Below are 18,546 nucleotides of genomic sequence, written 5' to 3' on the forward strand. Positions count from 1 at the left end.
CCTTAGCTAATTAACTCCGATTATGGATGAAGGAAGCGATCCGTTGACGAATAGCAATAGCCTCAAGATCCATAAAATTAGAGAAATTAAAGCAGTGATCCTTATCTTTGTTCTCCATGATCTCCACCGTCCCTTTCCACCCACTCTTGATCAACTCCTCAGCATACATCTTTCCTGCACCATACAACACATCTTTCTCAGCCAACACAACCAATACCCGGCCACACGCGATCCGAGCTAGATCCTCCACAGCAGGCTTCATCCTAGGATCCTGAGGCCCTTCATTTGTAGGACACATGTACATCCACATCTTATCATCTTCTCCAAAATAAGGATGAATCAATATCATCCCTTCAACCTTTGCATTCCCAGGTAGTCCCATTGACCCTGCTTTAGCTAATAATGTGTGACATATGTTTCCTCCTGCAGAGTTTCCACCCACAAAGATCCGGCCAAGATCGGCGTAATCATTGATCCAAGGTTCAGGTCCGGTAGTGCCCTTACTGTGAGACGCCAACCACTGGAGTGCAGCCCATGAATCGTCGTAACACGCAGGAAGAGGGCGTGCAGGGAAAACACCGTACTTAACTGTGACGACAATGACATTGGCTTCAGCAGCAATATGGGAACCGAAGCGTGTGGAATCCTCGGAAAAGGCATACTGCTTGCAGAAGCCTCCTCCGTGGAGGTAAAACACGACAGGGAGTTTTTGTGTGGTGCACGCGTTGGTGGATAAAGAGGAAGGGATGGAGATTCGGGCAGAGACATCAGTAGAGATTTCGACGTCTTTGGTTAAGACATCAGGGGTGGTACCAAAGGAAGGAGGGACACTCTCATCAGGGGGTGTCAAGACATGGATACGACCGTCTTTAAGAACGTTGAAGAAGAGGAATTTTTCAGCAATGTCTGATTCTGAGTAGTTCCACTCGGATTCAGATTTGTTGGTGTTCAAAGACATGATTAAGGATTGCAACTAAATTCAGAGTTCTTCACGATGATATCAAATCAATGTGTTATATTGATATAAACGTTGACTTTTTACAATTTTTTTTTTTTTTTTTAAATTCAGGCTTGCGTATAGCAATTGGTAAAATGTATCACAAGATCTAATATTAAAAAAAGACTTTACACATTGTGCCTCCTTAAAGCAATCTCAATAGTTCCTTCAATAGGTGCAACGGTCACATAATTTAAAAGTGGCTCATAAATCACATTAACAAAATTTAATTTTATAATACGAGGGAACATACATGAGCTATGACTAGCCAAAGTATTCATCTTTACATTTTACTGTATTATCTATCACATACATCAGTAATGATCAACAATTGAACAATGGCCACTAATTATCCCAACAAATTAATTTAAGTCCGCCTCATATAAGACTTTGCCGTTTCCAAATAAATTTCTGAAAGTTAACCATGGAAATTAATTCATTAGATAATATCTATCATATATGGAGTATTAATAAGCTTTTGTGTACCGTGATCATATACAAGTATAAATTTAACTAATTTAATTTATTAACAATGGAATAAAAGCAAAAGTGATAAGCACTTTATGTAATGTAAATAAACAGAAAGCAGGAAGAATAAGCTCTCTAGGTTTATTAATGTGAAATGTTACATAACCCCAACAAATGAAGGCCATTAGGCCTAGTGCATACTTAACATTCTAGTATAGTAGTACAGTATATGACATTGTACATGTTCTTTCTTATTATTGAATTAAGTGGGGGAAAGAGCATGTATATCATGTTTATTAATTAGTTGTAATTACTACCGTAAATGGTATTTTTGCGAGGCAGGATCCTTTGTAAACCCGTCCAATAATCTTTGATTTTTCCTGTGCTAATTAACACATCAAATCTCACACCAGGAATAAATCTTATACGTGCGTACGAATCACCTTTGAACACGTAAGCTTGATGTGGATTATGTGAAGCAAAACAAGCATCAATTCCATGTTCAAATATTGTACCTTTAAAACAAGGCCAATTTTGACGTATTGGAGCGTTATTTATAAGCTGACCATTAGCACTATAGTTGATACGAGCACATTGATCGCCCTTAAAGAGGTAGGCCTCAAAAGGGCCCGATGATTCAAACGCAGCATCTATACCATTCGCGAACACTGTCCCATTTAAGAAGGGGAACATTTCTACGATGAGCTTTGGCCCTTCAAGGATTTTGTTGTTAGGAGAGTATAGACCGTAGTACCATTTAGCACAAATGTTACCGGAGAATATGTACGCAATTCCAAGATCATGAGACGCGAATGCACAAGTTATTCCTAGGTCCCCGAATATTGTACACTCGAGGGATGAAAACACGGCACCTATATGAGCTGGTCCGTACAATATTTTGTCATATTTCTTACCGGGTGCATAGTCACATAGAACGTACTCATTTTGCATGAATATGTAAACTTCATTTTGACGAACTGACTTGAATGCTGCAGTGATATAGATGTCGGATGACGACATGGTTCAATCTTGACTTGCTTGACAATCACCTGATCATTGAATGATAAAGACTAATTAACCACAACCATCAGTTCATCAAATCAATTTATGAAACACGTACTACATACATACATAGTACACGTAGAAAGAAATCAGATGTACGTCTGGTGATAAATTATATCTTCATAATCAATCATGTCCTAGAGTGACCTTTTTATATATGGAATCTTTATTATGTCCTCCGTTATATAATCTGGAGCACTATAAAAACATACATGATATGAAATGACTACAAAAACAAAAACAGATAAAAAAGAAGACCGAGAAGGGGACGTTACCAATAATTTCTTGCTCCAATTAACATCACTAGTATAGTATAATGCCTAAAGATATTTGAAGAAAGATGAGTTTGAGATGCAACTTATGCGAGCATATGATAGGTTCGTATGTAGCTTGGCTTTTAAAGGATGACGAAGGGGCATTTTTGTAAATCAGAACACCATTATCAATCCTAGCCCAAGGGAATCCTGAATCAGTAGATATGTGCGTTTTATTTACGCTCTTCCAAAAAAGCTTGATCACATTACACACATCTTTAAGCTATATGGAATTGCTATGAATCTATGATGCTATCTTCTAAAGTTGTGAGGTTTTTTTTTTTTTTTTTTTTTTTTTTTTTTTTTTTTTTTTTTATACAACTAATTAAAGTTAGTGGATGGTGAGTTTTCATTATATTTAATGGATAGTGGATTAGTGGTAATGTTTTATTCGAATCTAGCTAGCTAGTGGCTTGGGTAATTTGTCCAAAGATGAAGAGTCAATAGGAAGATATGGATTCATGTTAAAATGTCAATCATGAAATAGAATAGTAGAATAGAGAGGATCATTTTACCATGAGGCTGAAGGTTGTAGGTTTAATCTATATCGGAGGCAATTCTATAGAAAAGTGATTAAACATATGAATATGAACAATATTGCAAATAATGTACTCCGTATGGCGGCAGAGTAATGCTTCATATGAAAATAAGTCATTATTTTATTTTATTTTATTATTTTTTTTGAGGAAAGTGTCATTAATATTATTGCGGTATTACATTTTCAAAATTAATTTTGTATTTATTGTAAATTGCAGTACTTCATCCATTTCCTTTACTATTAGGCTCAGAGTCAAGACACATACAAACAAATCTATATCTATATCTATACTAATATTTAATAACATGAACTTTTTGTGTTCCGATCTTATATCATTTGTCATATTCTTATTCGCCCATAATTTTTTGTATGAAGGATTATGACAATCTTTCATTTTTATTATTTTTTGGTTCTATAATATTAATTTGTAAATTATTTATTTTGCCTTTTAATTTAATTTTTTTCATGAAGGGTTGCATTAGTTTTTTTTTTATTTTCTTAAATCAAATAAAATCTCATTTTCGCTAACTATTCAAATCATAATGCATTTTTACTTTCACTTATATAACATCAATTTTATTTGAAACAAGTATATAAAATAATTAGTTTAACGTGTTAATAACTTGAAAAAAAAAGACTTAAATTATGATAAACATTTTGGCAAAAATTATTAAAATTATAACATATGATTTGATAAAAAGTTATAATTTTATCAATCCGTGCATTGAACGGTATAACTCCTCTGAAACACCTGAATTCGAACCTTGTTTAAGGGCTTAAGGCCAATCCCATTACCCCCCATTATTTTTTTAAAATTATTTTTTATTTTATCACTTCTTTCTCTCTCTAGAAATCCCCAAATTTGAGCTAGGGTTTCCGATCTTTCTTCAATGCTTCTTCAAGGTAACTGCAATTCTCTTTGTTATTGATTAATTTCTCTTGTAATTGAAGTTATTGTCTCTCATTTTGTTGGTGCATTATTTTGTTGCGCAATTTCGAATATACTTGTATACAACTTAGTAACTGATAGAACCTTCTGCATGCAATTTTTTAAGCTCAATTATGCTTCGTTCAAAATTTAGATTGTTTCTTGCTTTGTAATGGGTGCAAATTGATAGCAATTTTGCGTAATTTGACCAGAATTATCTTATTTTTGCTTGCATTTTGTGTATTTCTTAGAACTAAAATGGTTCTGTAGATTTGGTTCTTCATATTTGGTGCACTAATGTTAGTATTTGTCCTGTAATTCATTCCCGTACTGAATGATCTGCTACAGCATTTTTGCTGGTATTGATTAAATGTAATCCCATGTCCATGGTTATAGTTTGATGTTGTTTGATGTTATTGATGATAAAGAATTGTGTTATAATTAATATACACTTTCTCTCCATTGGTGCCGTCTTCGTATTATACAAATAACATGGTATGCTTCACACTGACATGATATGAAATAGATGGTCATATCTAATCTTATAAGCCTCACTTGTGAATTTGTAGCTGACCCTTGTCCTTTACTTCAACTTTTCAAGACAATTAGACAACCTATAAAACTGATGTGTGAGGCTGATTTTGAATATTTATAGCAAGAAATATGATTACGGGAGCTAGTTTTGCTTGACCATGACTGAATTAACTCAATGTAGGTAGAGCTAAAAAAACCTTTGTTATGAAATTAAGTGAAATGGATTTTAATTTGGACAGAATTAAAGGAAAGGAGTGACATGTTTGGGGAGCAATGTTCTCTGCCTTGAGAGTATGAAAAGTTTGCAATAGCTATGCAGCTATCTGGGTTTATAAAGTCTGATTGCCCATGCGGTGAACAAAGCCTTTTGACCTATATTTTATCTTGGCTATTCCAAAGATATAATTGTGCACTGGTTAACATCTATAGTGCTGTATCGAGCATGTTGGTTTTAAAGCTGAAGTTCCTAATATGAAAATATTATAGAAGTATATGTTCCGAATTTCAATTTTTGATGCTAATATTTGGAAAGGGTCTAAAATTAAAATTATGATTTTGGTGATTCCACCTCTATGCTTTTCTCTTTTATTTATATTTGTTGTTCATTTGTCAGTTTTTAATACTATTGTTTGATCAATGCAGTTTTTATTTCATATGCTTAATATGGCATATTCGATCAATTTCTCTTCAAGGAAAACAACTTCTAAACTAAGTTGACTGAGTAAGTTCTGCAAATGGAATTGCTCGGTGGCCCTGCAACAAGTCCCTGCTTTCCTGCTGCAAGGAAAAAGAGAAGTAACTTTAATAGGCGACCTCATCCTGATTTAAAGACAATTACCAATTTCCTTAATGTTTTCTCTGTGCCTAGCTCACCAACAGAGTATGAAGGGCATGAAGCCATTAACTTGCATTGCTCAAATGGCAACTCAGGGACGGGGAATGATTTTGAAACTTACCATCCTCCTGGTTATCATAAAAGGTCTGACATAAGCAAGCTGAAGAAAGTGAAGCTAAAGCTTGGTGGCATCACCCGTACACTTCATACCAAACCCACAACGGAGATTGCATTAGGGGGTGAACCACTTGGTATTAGATCTTTTGATTTGCATGATGTCTCTGGTGCTCACCTAAAACAGGTATCTTAGTTGCTTTTGTGAAGTAATTTTTGATAGTTTAGTGATCATTTATAATTATAGAGTATATCATTATACACGACTTCGTTTGTGGATGGTGCTTTTGGATCTGATATTAGAAATAAAAAAAAATTAAATTAAAAAAAAAAAATTAAATAAAAAACTCTTCTTTTTTGACAGGGAGATACTCTTTTTTTTTACTCATTGATGGTCTTTGATTTTGTTAAAAGATGTCTCTCTATTATTGTACTGATTTGATACATTAATATGGATGTTTCATTGGCTCTGCCATCATATAGCTCTTCTTTCTCTATATAATTTTTGTTTTTCTTTTCAAGTCACTAACCAAGTGACTTCACTCAGCAATTGTTTTGTAGCAAGTGTGTGAAAATTCTTTGGTTGCAGGACTTCCCCAGGAACAGTGCTTTCGATGCAAAAGAGAACTTTTCAAGGAGATACGTGATTCAAAACAGGGATGCAATGTATAAATCGGGTCATAAGAGCAAGCGAGCTGCCATGAAAATTGATGTGGAAGAGGGATTTGATGATGAAGATGATGAGGAAATTCGTTACCTGAAGAAACTCAGAGCATCTAGGGCTTCTTCTGGCTATGGAGACAGGGAAGAGGATATTGGCAGGAAAAGTAAAGGGATAGTAAGTCTAATGGGTTTAGCTCACAGTGATACAAAAGATGGTAGAAAGAAGCTGAGAATGCACAAGGATAATGACTTTGAAGTGGAGCTGACTTCAGATGATGAACTCAAGAGCAAGATGAAAAGGCTTACTGGAGAATCTATTGATCCTGATGGGCAAGAGTTGACCATTACTACACGTAAAAGAGCTCTTGAGTGTCCTGAATTTGGTGGTCTGGTGGAATACCCAAATGGCTTACCCAGTGCCCCTTCCAAAAGTAAACATTATTTATTTGTTTTATTAGTTATGTATCTCCATCCCTTAATTAAAACGTGATTTGAGATTTTAATGAATCAATCTATGCTTATGGCTCCCACTTGTGATATGGTCTGGAAGTATTAGATTTACACAGCCTTACCTTGATATTGCTGATGGTCTTTCTGCCAAAATCTTGATTGAAAATACAGTGACTAGCCTGCCCCCTCCAATAAAACAAGAAGAGATTTATTTTTAGTGTGCCATTTGATCACATTTTATGCACTTTATATCTATGTCTGGGCATATTTGACCTGCTAGTTGATCATGCCAGAGCAAAAGCTTTCTGAAGTAGAGCAACAACTGAGGAAAGCTGAAATTGCACAAAGGCGCCGGTTTCTGGCTGAGAAGGCTGCTAAGGAAGCTGAGGTTCACCATTTGCTCTTTTAGTCCTTAGCTGTTATTTTATTTCTTTTCTCGCTTTGTCTTACTGGAAACTACCCTATTATACATGTCATAGGATGAAGCAATCAGAAAAATACTCGGACAAGACTCTAACCGGAAGAAAGGAGAGAAGCTGAAAAAGCAACAGGAAGAATTGGCTCAGGTAATCTAAGATGTATACTTGTGCTGTATGCATACCTCTATAGGACCATGTCATAAAAGTCTATCTATGCAGGAGAGGCTTGGCAAGACTGCGGCACTTGGACCCAATACAGTGAGATGGATCATAGGTCCACATGGAACAGTTGTTACTTTCTCTGTTGATATGGGGCTACCAAAGATACTTGATCCCTTGCCCTGCAGGTATGAGGCTATGCAGCGCTTTTGCTATTCCATATATTGACAATATTTGGAAAACGCTTTCACATAGTTATTGTGGTTTAGAGGTTCTTATTTTGGAATATTCTTCCTTTTCCCTCTTGGAAATTCTAACGTTCATATCTGACCTTAAAATTTCCAGATATCCTCCACCGCGTGAAAAATGTGTCGGACCAAATTGTACTAATGAATACAAGTATCGGGATTCTAAATCAAAACTCCCTCTGTGCAGCCTGCATTGCTACAAAGCAGTGCAAGGAAATGTTGAACTTCTGCCTGCTTGCTGATCTTAAAAGTGTGGTGCCCTTTTTTGTCCCTGATGACCTCATTTTACTGTAGATGATGTTCATAGTAATGACCTCAAAATCCTACCGGCAGCAAGGATTAATCTCTAGGTTAGCTTAGATTAGAACTTGTGGCAAGATGATGTAGGGAATAGAAATCAGGCAGACGATATTTTTTGGTTAGTGAAACCTGAAATTCTATTGCTATGTAAATGTAATAGACTAACAGTAACAGATGCTGTAGCCTAGTAACTGAAATGAAAATGTGTAATTTAGAATTTGAATGTGCTACCATATGGTATCTTCTAATTTTACATAGTACGTACTTGGGTACGTAATGATTTGTATCTCATGGGATCAAACTTGCCATGTCCCCTTGGCTCCTTCTTCTGAAGGGTGTTGCGTGTTAGTCGTGTTGAGTTAAATCATGTTGGGTTTCAGTCCATGAGGCCATGAGGGCACTTCCCCTTGTCATATATTCGTATCTAGAATAATTTGTTTCAAATCATGATTTTGTTTTACTAGCTAAAGATGTAGAGTAATACAAATAATAAAATAACAAAGCGGTAAAAATTAAAATTTATTTTAAAATATATGATTTTTTGCATGCTACATTCTAAGCTTCAAATATCTATATTTAGCAAAATCCATTTTGTTCAAATTTGAGAACACAAATTACCGGATTAAATGTCTTATAAGAAGTACTTCGTACATTATTTGTCTTTTGTGAATCGTTCTATAATCTATACCTCAATTAATCAAATACAAAACACTTCCAGTATATACTTGTAATTTGTATTGAATTAGAAAACTGAAATCTACTCTTTAAAGACTGTAAAAAGGTTTGTAATGTGATAACTACTTCGTATTATAACATACGAAATTTTTCTCTCAAAGGTCAAAATAGAGTTAGTTCTATATTGTAAATAATGTCATAATTAGAATGAGAAAACACTACACTAATACATGCTTAAGGTTGTGCTATAAAATTACTGGGATTCAATCTTCATCCTTATCAACTTTGTCATCAGAAATAATCCCCAAAACCCAGATTTCTGCTCGGAAACTCCAAAGTATTCGTCGAGAATTTGCCCATCTTTTACAATTACCAAGCTTTTTAGAAAAACCCATTTTGTACTATAAACAAATTCATGGCCATCTTCTTGTTTCTGGTCTTGGGTATGATGTTTATCTGGGAAACATTCTAATGCATTTATACTCTAAACTGGGTTGTATTAGTTATGCACAGAAAGTGTTTGATAAAATGCCTAAAAGAAACTTGGTATCTTGGTCAACCATGGTTACAATTTACGTGCAGCATGGTTTTGCTGAAGAGGGTTTGATGGTCTTTTCAGAATGTAGGAGGAGCTGCAATGAGAACCCTAATGAGTATGTATTAGCAAGCGTCGTGCGCGCTTGTGTGCAGATCGGTGTTCTGGCACAGGGAACTCAAGTGCATGGTTTTGTTGTAAAGAGTGGTTTGGGTGAACATGTGTATGTGGGTACTGTATTGACTGATTTTTATGCGAAGATAGGCGATATCGATGATGCTAGATTGGTGTTTGATGAGCTGAAAGAGAAAAGTTTGTTTACTTGGACTATAATGATGGCAGGATATGCTAAGAGTGGAAGAAGTGATTTTTCAGTGATGCTGTTTCATCAGTTGATGAGGGATCATGATGTTGTCCCTGATAGATATGTTCTTTCTAGTGTACTAAATGCCTGCTCAGTGCTCGAGTATTTTGAAGGGGGGAAGCAAATTCACGCTTATGTATTGAGAAGACGAATGGAACTAGACGTTTCTGTAATGAATGTGCTGTTAGATTTTTATGTGAAATGTGGTAGAGTTAAAAGTGGAAGGAAGTTATTTGACCAGATTGATGCAAAAGATGCTATTTCTTGGACCACTATGATTGCTGGATATATGCAGAATTCGTTTCATGTTGATGCCTTACAATTGTTTCATCAAATGAATAGATGTGGTAGGAAGCTTGATGATTTTGTGTGCTCAAGCGTTCTCAATTCATGTGGTTCACTTGAAGCTCTTTTGCCAGGAAAACAGGTCCATGGTTATACTATTAAAGCAAATCTCGAGTCTGATGAATATGTGAGAAATGGACTGATTGATATGTATTCCAAGTGCAATTCCCTTGCTGATGCAAGAATGGCCTTTGATTCAGTGGTTCAGAACAATGTGATATCTTATAATGCAATGATCGAGGGATACTCAAGATTGGGAATGATCTCTGAAGCATTGAATTTGTTCCATAACATGAGGATTAAGCTGCTACATCCCAGTCTCTTAACATTTGTTAGCATTCTTGGGGTAGCAGCATCACTTTCTTTTTTGGAATTGAGCAAACAAATTCATGGCCTTATCATCAAGGTAGATGTGTCTAGCAACTTGTTTGCAAGCAGTGCCTTAATAGATGTCTATTGTAAATGCAATTTTCTCGAGGAGGCAAGACTGGTGTTTAATGAGATCAGAGAGAAAGATGTGGTTGTGTGGAATGCTTTGCTCTTTGGCTATACTCAACAGCTGGAAAATGAAGAGGCTCTTAAGCTTTACAGTCAATTTCAAGTGGCTGGACAAAAGGCTAATGAGTTCACTTTTGTTGCAATGCTCACTGCGGCAAGTAATCTTGCAAGTCTTCGCCATGGTCAACAGTTTCATTGTCAGCTAATGAAATCTAGCTTAGACAGTGATGCTTTTGTCACAAATGCCCTGTTGGATATGTATGCTAAGTGTGGATGCTTACAAGATGCATACAAGTTATTTAATTTCACAACGTGGAAGGATATTGCCTGTTGGAATTCTATGATTTCCACTTATGCAAATCATGGAGTAGCTGAAAAAGCTCTTTCCTTGTATGAAAAAATGGTCCAAGATGGGTTGCAACCAAACTATGTGACATTTATAGGGGTTCTCTCAGCATGCAGCCATGCAGGGCTGGTAGAAGCTGGGCTTAAACATTTTGAGACGATGCTCAGCTATGGAGTTGAACCAGGTATGGAGCATTATGCCTGCATGGTATCTCTATTTGGACGGGCTGGTAAGCTGAATGATGCTAAAGAATTTATTGAGAAAATGCCAGTTAAACCTGCTGCTATAGTATGGAGAAGCTTGCTCAGTGCCTGTCGAGCCACTGGAAATTATGAATTAGGTGCTTATGCTGCAGAGATGGCTATATCCTCTGACCCAGAAGATAGTGGATCGTATATTTTGCTTTCAAATATATATGCATCCAAAGGTATGTGGACAGAGGTGAAGGAGATCCGGGAAAGAATGGAATCGAATCTAGTGATCAAAGAGCCAGGCTGCAGTTGGATTGAAATTGATGATAAAGTGAATACTTTTGTGTCAAGAGACATATCACACTGCAGAGCTGATGTGATATTTTCAGTCTTGCATAACTTGATCAAAGAGATGAAAGGAGTCGGTCATGTAGTTGACACAGCTCCAACCCTGATTGATTATTTATGAAGAAACTGAATGACAATTGTTCTATTTGACAGAATTCGGATGAATTGTCAGGTTATCTACTCATCTGATTTTGATAGCTACAAGATACTCCGTAGTTTGCCAATTGCTTAGGTAAGAAATTCATACGTATCTGGTGCAATACTGCTAATAGATATTTGGAATACTAATGCAGAGTCCAATTTCAATTGCTACAATAGTAATAAATACTAAAATTCTTTTCCAATTTGTCACCTGCCTCTAATGACATTGCTCTAACGAAACCATTTGGATGGATTGACTAGTAAGGGATCTATTCGTTAAAAGATTACTAAAAATATAAACAATGTAGAAAAAGTAGCAGTCAAGCTTGTTGTCACCCAATCCCCCCACCCACTAGAGACAGTATCAGGGAAAAGATTGTGGAGCTCAGCAAATACAGAACCTAGCAGGGTTTGGGTGGATGGCTACAAGGATTCTTTTCAATACGTGTTCGTATTAGTCTTCATGACTCTATGACCTGCTGGTGGTTACTGAGACAAATAAAGTAGTAGAAGCAGAGAAAAATTAAGAAGCTTCTGAGACAGTCTTCACTCTAACAAAGACTTAAGTCTTCTGTAATTGTTGATGGCTATGTAGTTAAGCTGACATCGGATAATGAGCTGCGGGGACTCAAGGATTAGTTGGAGATAAATAGATGATCATCATGACAACCAGGCTCTAGAATGTAGTGAATCTAGTTTGAGCTCTAACTTTTCAGGTGTAATTGATCCTCCTTGAAGCAAGCATCTTATCTTCTCATTTTTGTTCTATGAACGCTGGTAATTAGCTCCTAAGTAGCTAAAAATACACATTATTTGTTTTTCAAACCAACTATCTACTTTTGACTTGGCTACTTGCATCCTCTTTTGTGATAGATTTTTGTGTTTTTTTTCCTTGTCTTCTAACACGATTAACATAGATATGAGAGGGAAGGATTAGACATGATTAATGGCGGCATTTGTAATGAAAAAAAAAAAAATGGTTTACCCACCTCTAGAGGTTTTTTTAGAGGTTGATGATAGTGAAATCCAACTCAATAACACTACTATCATTTTTAATTGTCTATTTAGTACAAAGTATTTTCTCATGAATAGATGTAGTTATATCCGTTTTTGAAAGCTAGGTAAAAAATGTTACTCCATAGGACCATAGTCCATAGTAATCAAGTACTTCGTATTATTTTTGGTAAAGTTCCTCTTTCGTTTCGTATTATTTTTGGTTAAGTTCCTCTTTTGTCTCCCCTATTCAATGTTGCTTTGACTATACATTGCCAAAATTGTTCATTTCTTCTGGTTCAATGTTATAATGACTATACCTTGACCCTTGTGAGCCAAAGTTATTATGAGAAAACAAAATACAGACAAAGCTTTCACACACCAATTTTCATCAGCGAATGTTTGCTTACATAGGTTACATATATAGTTGAACTAAAGTCTACCATCAGTAGACCGAACTTTATCAGTGAGGTCAAAAACCAAGTTTACGAAGCATCTTTAGAATGTTGGATACTACTACTATTTCAGAGGAAGTATAACCTCACCACAATATAAATGTTTACATCATAATGCTATAATCAAATAGCTTGATTAAGGCCTACACAATATACACTACACCATGTACTTTCAATATTTTCTTACAAATGCAAGACTTGTTGCCATCTTTGCACATAAAATCGGTCATATCTAGAATCTACGATTCGCTCAAAAAAATAGCGTCGTAACCACTGGATTTCACAAGCTTCTTCAGTACAAGAAAAACAATGGCAACAGCCAATCCCACGGCTGCCCATGTGAGAAAACGATCATCATTGGGCCTTTGATTCCTTGGTGCGGGCCTGTGTTGAACCTGTTGGTTTGAAATTCCAGCTCTGACTTGTCTGGGAACTGCTTCCCTTTGATCCACAGCATTAGCATTCTCAACAGCTGCTTGAGGTTCCTCGGCAGCTCTCTCACCTCCTGAATTTGCAAGGTCTACAGAATTAGCTGATCTTCCAGCATTTTCACTTCCCTCTGCTTCAGCCTCCTTTTCACCTGGGTTCTCTTCAGAAGCCTGCTTCAGGTTTTCAGGAACTGGTGGAGCCTTACTAAGCATGTATTCATGTATCTGTAAAGTCGAGAGGAATTAACATTAAATAACACTAGTATGGAGCACAATAAGAGGAGAGGCAGGTCACTGAAGAGCAAGAACCAACCTCATCAATCACCTTTTGCCGGTCAGGAGTTCCAAACTTTGGTGATGCTTCACGAGATTTAATAGCTAGTTCACGTCGCTCTTCCTTCTTGTAGTCTAAAGATCCTAAAGCACCATTAGGAGCTGTTGGCATGAAAGCGATGAGTGCCACCAACGCTGTACGAACTGCCACCAGCACCATTAAACAAAACATGAATATTAACCATGGACTGTAGAGGAATACATGCACACATCTTATTATTTCTTATTATTTCAAAAGCCAACTTTAATATTTCACCCCACTCTCATAGTCTCATGTACACATATGTTCATTCCCTATCAAATGCTGATTACGAACTAAAAAAACCAAACACTGGCCCAAGAACTCTATGCTTCACAGTTCACAGTCTCACACAGTGCATTAAATAACACTAATCTAGCAGCAAATTCTACAGCAATTAAGAATCGTGCAGCATGGACACAAAGAAAGGCACACTTAAACCTATACATACAACAATGGCACACAACTACACAAGCATAACTCGTACAGCTATAATTTGGAGTTTGAAACATGAGGAGCAATAAAGTCCAGCTTACCACTCCAAGATGGTTGCCAATGCTCTGGATGATGGTTTGATATGCTCAAACATATTTTTGTTTGGGTCTCAAAGCGACCATTGGGCTGCAAAGATTTGCAGAATACAGATATCATCAAATTGTTTTAAACAGGAAAATTGCAAGAAGTGATTGAGCAAAAGTAATTACCGTCAACAACATGAAAGAAGGAGGCTTGAATGGATACTCTGATGGTAGCTGAATCCTTCCATGATATATGCCCCCCTCAAACTCAGTATCTTGGGGTCCCCTTATCGCAAATTGCCATTCAAATATGTTCTCCTGAATGAACCAGACCAGCAAAACTCAATCATTAACAAGAAAAATGTTCCGAATTGCCTATTAAAGCAACCAAATCTGACTTCCAATTCAATTGCAAGTTCAAACCCAGGCAACGAGATAAACAATCCGTAATTCGCCTATACACACTCTAATTGATCATTTAGCAGTGAAATTGTGAAAGAAAGCTGCCGGAAATTTACAAATTCTACAATTCAGTAAGAAATTAACAAATTTTAAAAGTAACACCAGAAAACTAGGTATGTATTCAAACTACTTCAGCACAAATTTAACAAATCCATCATGCTAATCCATCAAAAACCTTTATTTTCACTGCCAGATTAGTTATTACTCGTAAATAAGCAAATAATCACTTTAAATTTAGCAAAAAATGTTTCAAATAAACATGTCCCCAAAAAAATTTCCCAATGAAAACCCTAGAAAATGCAATCGAGATCAAATTTCAAACTCAACAAATCCACAATTCGATGAAATAACACAAAATTAATCATAACCAGAACCACAAAATGTCAATAATTACAACAACAACAACAACAACAACAACAACAACAACAACAAAAACCTAAAACGAAGAAATAAAAGAGATTAGAAGAATCGACAAAGCTAAAAAACAATCAGAGGCATCAAATCGGAAAAATAAAAGGCAAAATTGTTGAAAAAGAGGAGAGAGAAACCTCAAGAGGAAGACTCATGAAATCTTCAGAAGGATTGGATTGCATCTCCTTAACTTCCATGAGGATCCGCTTGACAGCCGGATTCTTGAGGTTGTATTTGTCGGTGGTCGCCATGATTTGGAGGTTTTACGGTGAGTTTTCCGACAAGATCGCCGGAATATGCTTGATATTTTGATTTGCTCCGGTTGATTAAGAGGAAAGAGAGAGAGAGAGGATGTTAAATTATCAATGGGGTGACAGAGGAGAAAGAAAATGACACGGTTTTGGTTTGGTAGTTGCTTGACACGTCATGAGCAACAAGTCTGCTGATGTGTCGTTTTATTATTGGGTGGTTTTAATGTGGGTCTTGCTTTTTGTTTTTTGTTGACAATTTAGATTTGGTTTCTTAATTTTCTACTCCACTCTTTACAATGGATTACCTAGCTTTTTAGCGTAAAAGTTTTTTTTATTATTATTAATTTTTATTATTATTATTTTTTTTTTAAAAGGTACTGTAAGAAGTAATATCCTACTGAGTCGACACCTCTCACAGACTTAGCCAGTCCAGCTCCGTAGGTCATCGCTTGAGAGTAAAGGGGATAACTAAGGGAGTCCTACTCCCAAGCATGTAGATAGGCAATGTTCTAGATTATTGCATTGCTTGTTTTCCTAATTGAAATTGTTATTAGTATTTCATTTTGAAAAATTGATATGGAATATTTCTTCCGTTTCTTTATAGTTGTAACATTTTTCTATGTTAAAAATGTTATGATAGTTGCAATAAATAATAAAAAGAAGGTTTATACGGTACAAGTTGTACTATTACCTTAATTTAAAGCTCATGAGTCACTTGATTGTACTTCTAACTACTCCGTACCTCTTAACCCCATTTAAGTGTATTTTATCATATGAGGTTCACTTTTCTTAAATGCCGTGATAAAGTGTATTGTAACGTAACTATAAAAAAAATGGAGAAAGTATGTAACAGTTGAAAAAAAAAAAGGTGGAGTTGACAATGTTCATTGTATTACATAATTCTCTCAAAATGATCAATTGAGAAAAGAAAAAAAATCTTGATTGCATGCACAATTCAATCCATATAGCGGTTTCACAATAAAAATTGTTGGCGATAAGTCGTGAAGATCACTCTTAGTGTACACCTAAAGGAATACATTCGTTGAAATGACATTTGAAATTTAAAAGACGAATCAAATACAATAGGCAAGAATTGGATTCTACTCTTTCTAGATTCACATTTAGACAATTAGACATGTGTTTTAGTTTTCAAAAGGTTTTGTGTAAGACCGGGCTCAATAACAAAAGTCCAATAAAAAGGCGCGGGCTAACTAAACCCAATCGCGAGGCCCGCAACACCAAAAATATGATAGTGGACTCACGTGAGTTCGTCTCACCCAAAACTTTACCTTTAGTTTTAGTTCTTCTTTAAAAAACCTAAATGTAAAAATAGAGAATTGTCAAGCATTGTCAATTATATATAAGCAAATTATAGATGTAAATATAATACTTGTAGTTTGTACATCGAAATAGTAAGTATTTATCTAGAAGTTGCTACACTTGTTTAAGTTTTATCTTGACTAATTAAACTTGAGAATTCATGAACACAAAATTTTTAAAGAGGGTGCCCAATATTATTTCAAATAAACAAATATTGCTTATCTAATGACAAAGTTGTAAATAAGCGGAAAAAAAAAATAATAATAAAAATAATTTATAAACATGATTGAAACACATACACGAATACTTTATAAACAATATGATGATAACTTGATAAGCATCTCATTCTTTAGGGATGCATTTTTTTCACTATATATGGTCTATAAATACGTATAATATACCAACTTCTCTAGCAATTGTGCAGTTAAGTAAGTAAAGATCAGAGGTTCTTCACCGCATGCCAAGGTATATTATTACTCCTTTGATGTCTTATTATTTGTCCTATAAATCATTGAATGTTCTGAGTAGTTTTTTTTTTTTTTTTTTTTTTTTTTTGGAAAGAAATAGATAAGCTGAGTAGTTATATTTTAATGGCAGCTTTGTATATCTTTTTATTTTTTATTTTTTATTTATTTATTATTATTAATTTTTTTTTTATAATATCATCAAAACATAGAAAGTGATGATGACAACTTATAAATTGAGCAGACTAGCTTAGAAAACGTACGTGAGCAATGGCTTCAACTCAAGATTATCAAGCCGTTCTGGATGAGTTGGTGAAGCAAGCACAAAACGACATCGTTCCAAAGATGGTTAGTGACTTGCAACAGCAACAAGTAGCTCTCATTGGAAACTTGAAGAATCTCACAATTGGAGCCGTAAACCTTCGCGCCGAAAAAATGTGGTCCGGAAGCTTTTTTCAAAAGTACGAGGATGTTATACCTAGTGGTGTTACTATTGGGTTCAGCATACTAGCTAGTATTCAAGATGGCATCAAGGCAGCCGTGGTCTATAGTGGCAGAAGCAAAAGTGGACTTCAATGTGGATGGCTCGTCGCTTGGTCCAACCCAAGGGATATAAATGCTAAGAAGGTATGATAGTGCACAACTTCTAGACCTACGTCACCTAACTAATAATCTTATAAAGACGAGTTAAAAAGAAAATTGAAACAATGTTCAACATAGTGTTAGTTGTCATATACAAGTATATTACTTTGTAATTGTCAATTTGATGGTGCATGCTGCAGGTTTATGTGGAATGTGGACCGATTGCGAATTACAACAATATAAATTGGGAAAATATTGAGAGTAAGCTGAACAAATCTTGTAGCAACTCCAGCCACAGTGATTCATCCACTCAGACTTCTATTCATGCTCGCATACTTTCCATGGATCATCCAGTGAAATCAGACAGCGATGGAATTACTATCGCATCGTTCTACTAGATAATTAAGAATTTAAGGCTTACGAGTATAAAATAACCTAAGTTGTTATAATACAATAAATAAATTAAATAAAGTAATTAAAATATGTGGATCAATAACTTATAAAGAGTAAGATATAAAAATATGTACTTATACTACGTATGTTACTATGTATTTACGTAATTGCCCTTGTATGTTACTCCGTGCTCACTAACTAAATAAAAATGCTTCGTTTATACCGTCTCATCTTTATAGTTTATACAAAGTATATTTTTCACATTACCCATTTCAGAGATTAGAATTTTGTACTTACCTCTTAACATTTACAACAATTGTATAACACGACTATATGAGAAAATTTGGTTGTGATCCTAGGGACTAGGAATTGAGAAAGTAGTTATCAGTTTTTCATCTCCCATGTTAAAAAGGGGGTTGTGATCCTAGGGACTAGGAATTGAGAA

The 18,546-nt window shown here is 35.4% G+C and overlaps 6 protein-coding genes across 6 annotated transcripts; 3 read left to right on the top strand and 3 right to left on the bottom strand.

The window, feature by feature from the left end:
• Positions 1 to 10: 10 nt before the first annotated feature.
• LOC145607596 (putative carboxylesterase 7) lies at positions 11 to 958 on the bottom strand. Its single transcript, XM_081663198.1, has one exon. The coding sequence runs from the start codon at positions 956 to 958 to the stop codon at positions 11 to 13; it is 948 nt and encodes a 315-aa protein (XP_081519324.1).
• Positions 959 to 1,587: 629 nt separating this feature from the next.
• LOC145608909 (albumin-2-like) lies at positions 1,588 to 3,004 on the bottom strand. Its single transcript, XM_081664495.1, has 2 exons — positions 2,803 to 3,004; positions 1,588 to 2,514 (listed from the first exon to the last, which is right to left on the bottom strand). Exon 2 carries the CDS (start codon positions 2,483 to 2,485, stop codon positions 1,766 to 1,768), a length of 720 nt encoding a protein of 239 aa, XP_081520621.1. The 5' UTR covers positions 2,486 to 2,514; positions 2,803 to 3,004; the 3' UTR covers positions 1,588 to 1,765.
• Positions 3,005 to 4,150: 1,146 nt separating this feature from the next.
• LOC145608748 (uncharacterized) lies at positions 4,151 to 8,252 on the top strand. Its single transcript, XM_081664352.1, has 7 exons — positions 4,151 to 4,282; positions 5,484 to 5,977; positions 6,380 to 6,884; positions 7,197 to 7,291; positions 7,383 to 7,469; positions 7,542 to 7,669; positions 7,827 to 8,252. Exons 2-7 carry the CDS (start codon positions 5,576 to 5,578, stop codon positions 7,969 to 7,971), a joined length of 1,362 nt encoding a protein of 453 aa, XP_081520478.1. The 5' UTR covers positions 4,151 to 4,282; positions 5,484 to 5,575; the 3' UTR covers positions 7,972 to 8,252.
• A 659-nt stretch (positions 8,253 to 8,911) lies between these two features.
• On the top strand, positions 8,912 to 11,544 carry LOC145609663 (pentatricopeptide repeat-containing protein At4g39530-like). Its single transcript, XM_081665116.1, has one exon. It carries the CDS (start codon positions 8,912 to 8,914, stop codon positions 11,450 to 11,452), a length of 2,541 nt encoding a protein of 846 aa, XP_081521242.1. The 3' UTR covers positions 11,453 to 11,544.
• A 1,418-nt stretch (positions 11,545 to 12,962) lies between these two features.
• On the bottom strand, positions 12,963 to 15,466 carry LOC145607946 (ubiquitin-conjugating enzyme E2 32-like). Its single transcript, XM_081663541.1, has 5 exons — positions 15,229 to 15,466; positions 14,405 to 14,536; positions 14,237 to 14,321; positions 13,662 to 13,825; positions 12,963 to 13,573 (listed from the first exon to the last, which is right to left on the bottom strand). The coding sequence occupies exons 1-5, from the start codon at positions 15,340 to 15,342 to the stop codon at positions 13,160 to 13,162; spliced, it is 909 nt and encodes a 302-aa protein (XP_081519667.1). The 5' UTR covers positions 15,343 to 15,466; the 3' UTR covers positions 12,963 to 13,159.
• Positions 15,467 to 17,198: 1,732 nt separating this feature from the next.
• Positions 17,199 to 18,298, top strand: LOC145609672 (jasmonate-induced protein homolog). Its single transcript, XM_081665125.1, has 2 exons — positions 17,199 to 17,753; positions 17,909 to 18,298. The coding sequence occupies exons 1-2, from the start codon at positions 17,397 to 17,399 to the stop codon at positions 18,104 to 18,106; spliced, it is 555 nt and encodes a 184-aa protein (XP_081521251.1). The 5' UTR covers positions 17,199 to 17,396; the 3' UTR covers positions 18,107 to 18,298.
• Positions 18,299 to 18,546: the final 248 nt, after the last annotated feature.

Source organism: Chenopodium album, chromosome 23, assembly GCF_948465745.1.
Source record: "Chenopodium album chromosome 23, dcCheAlbu1.1, whole genome shotgun sequence".
Lineage (NCBI taxonomy): Eukaryota > Viridiplantae > Streptophyta > Magnoliopsida > Caryophyllales > Amaranthaceae > Chenopodium > Chenopodium album.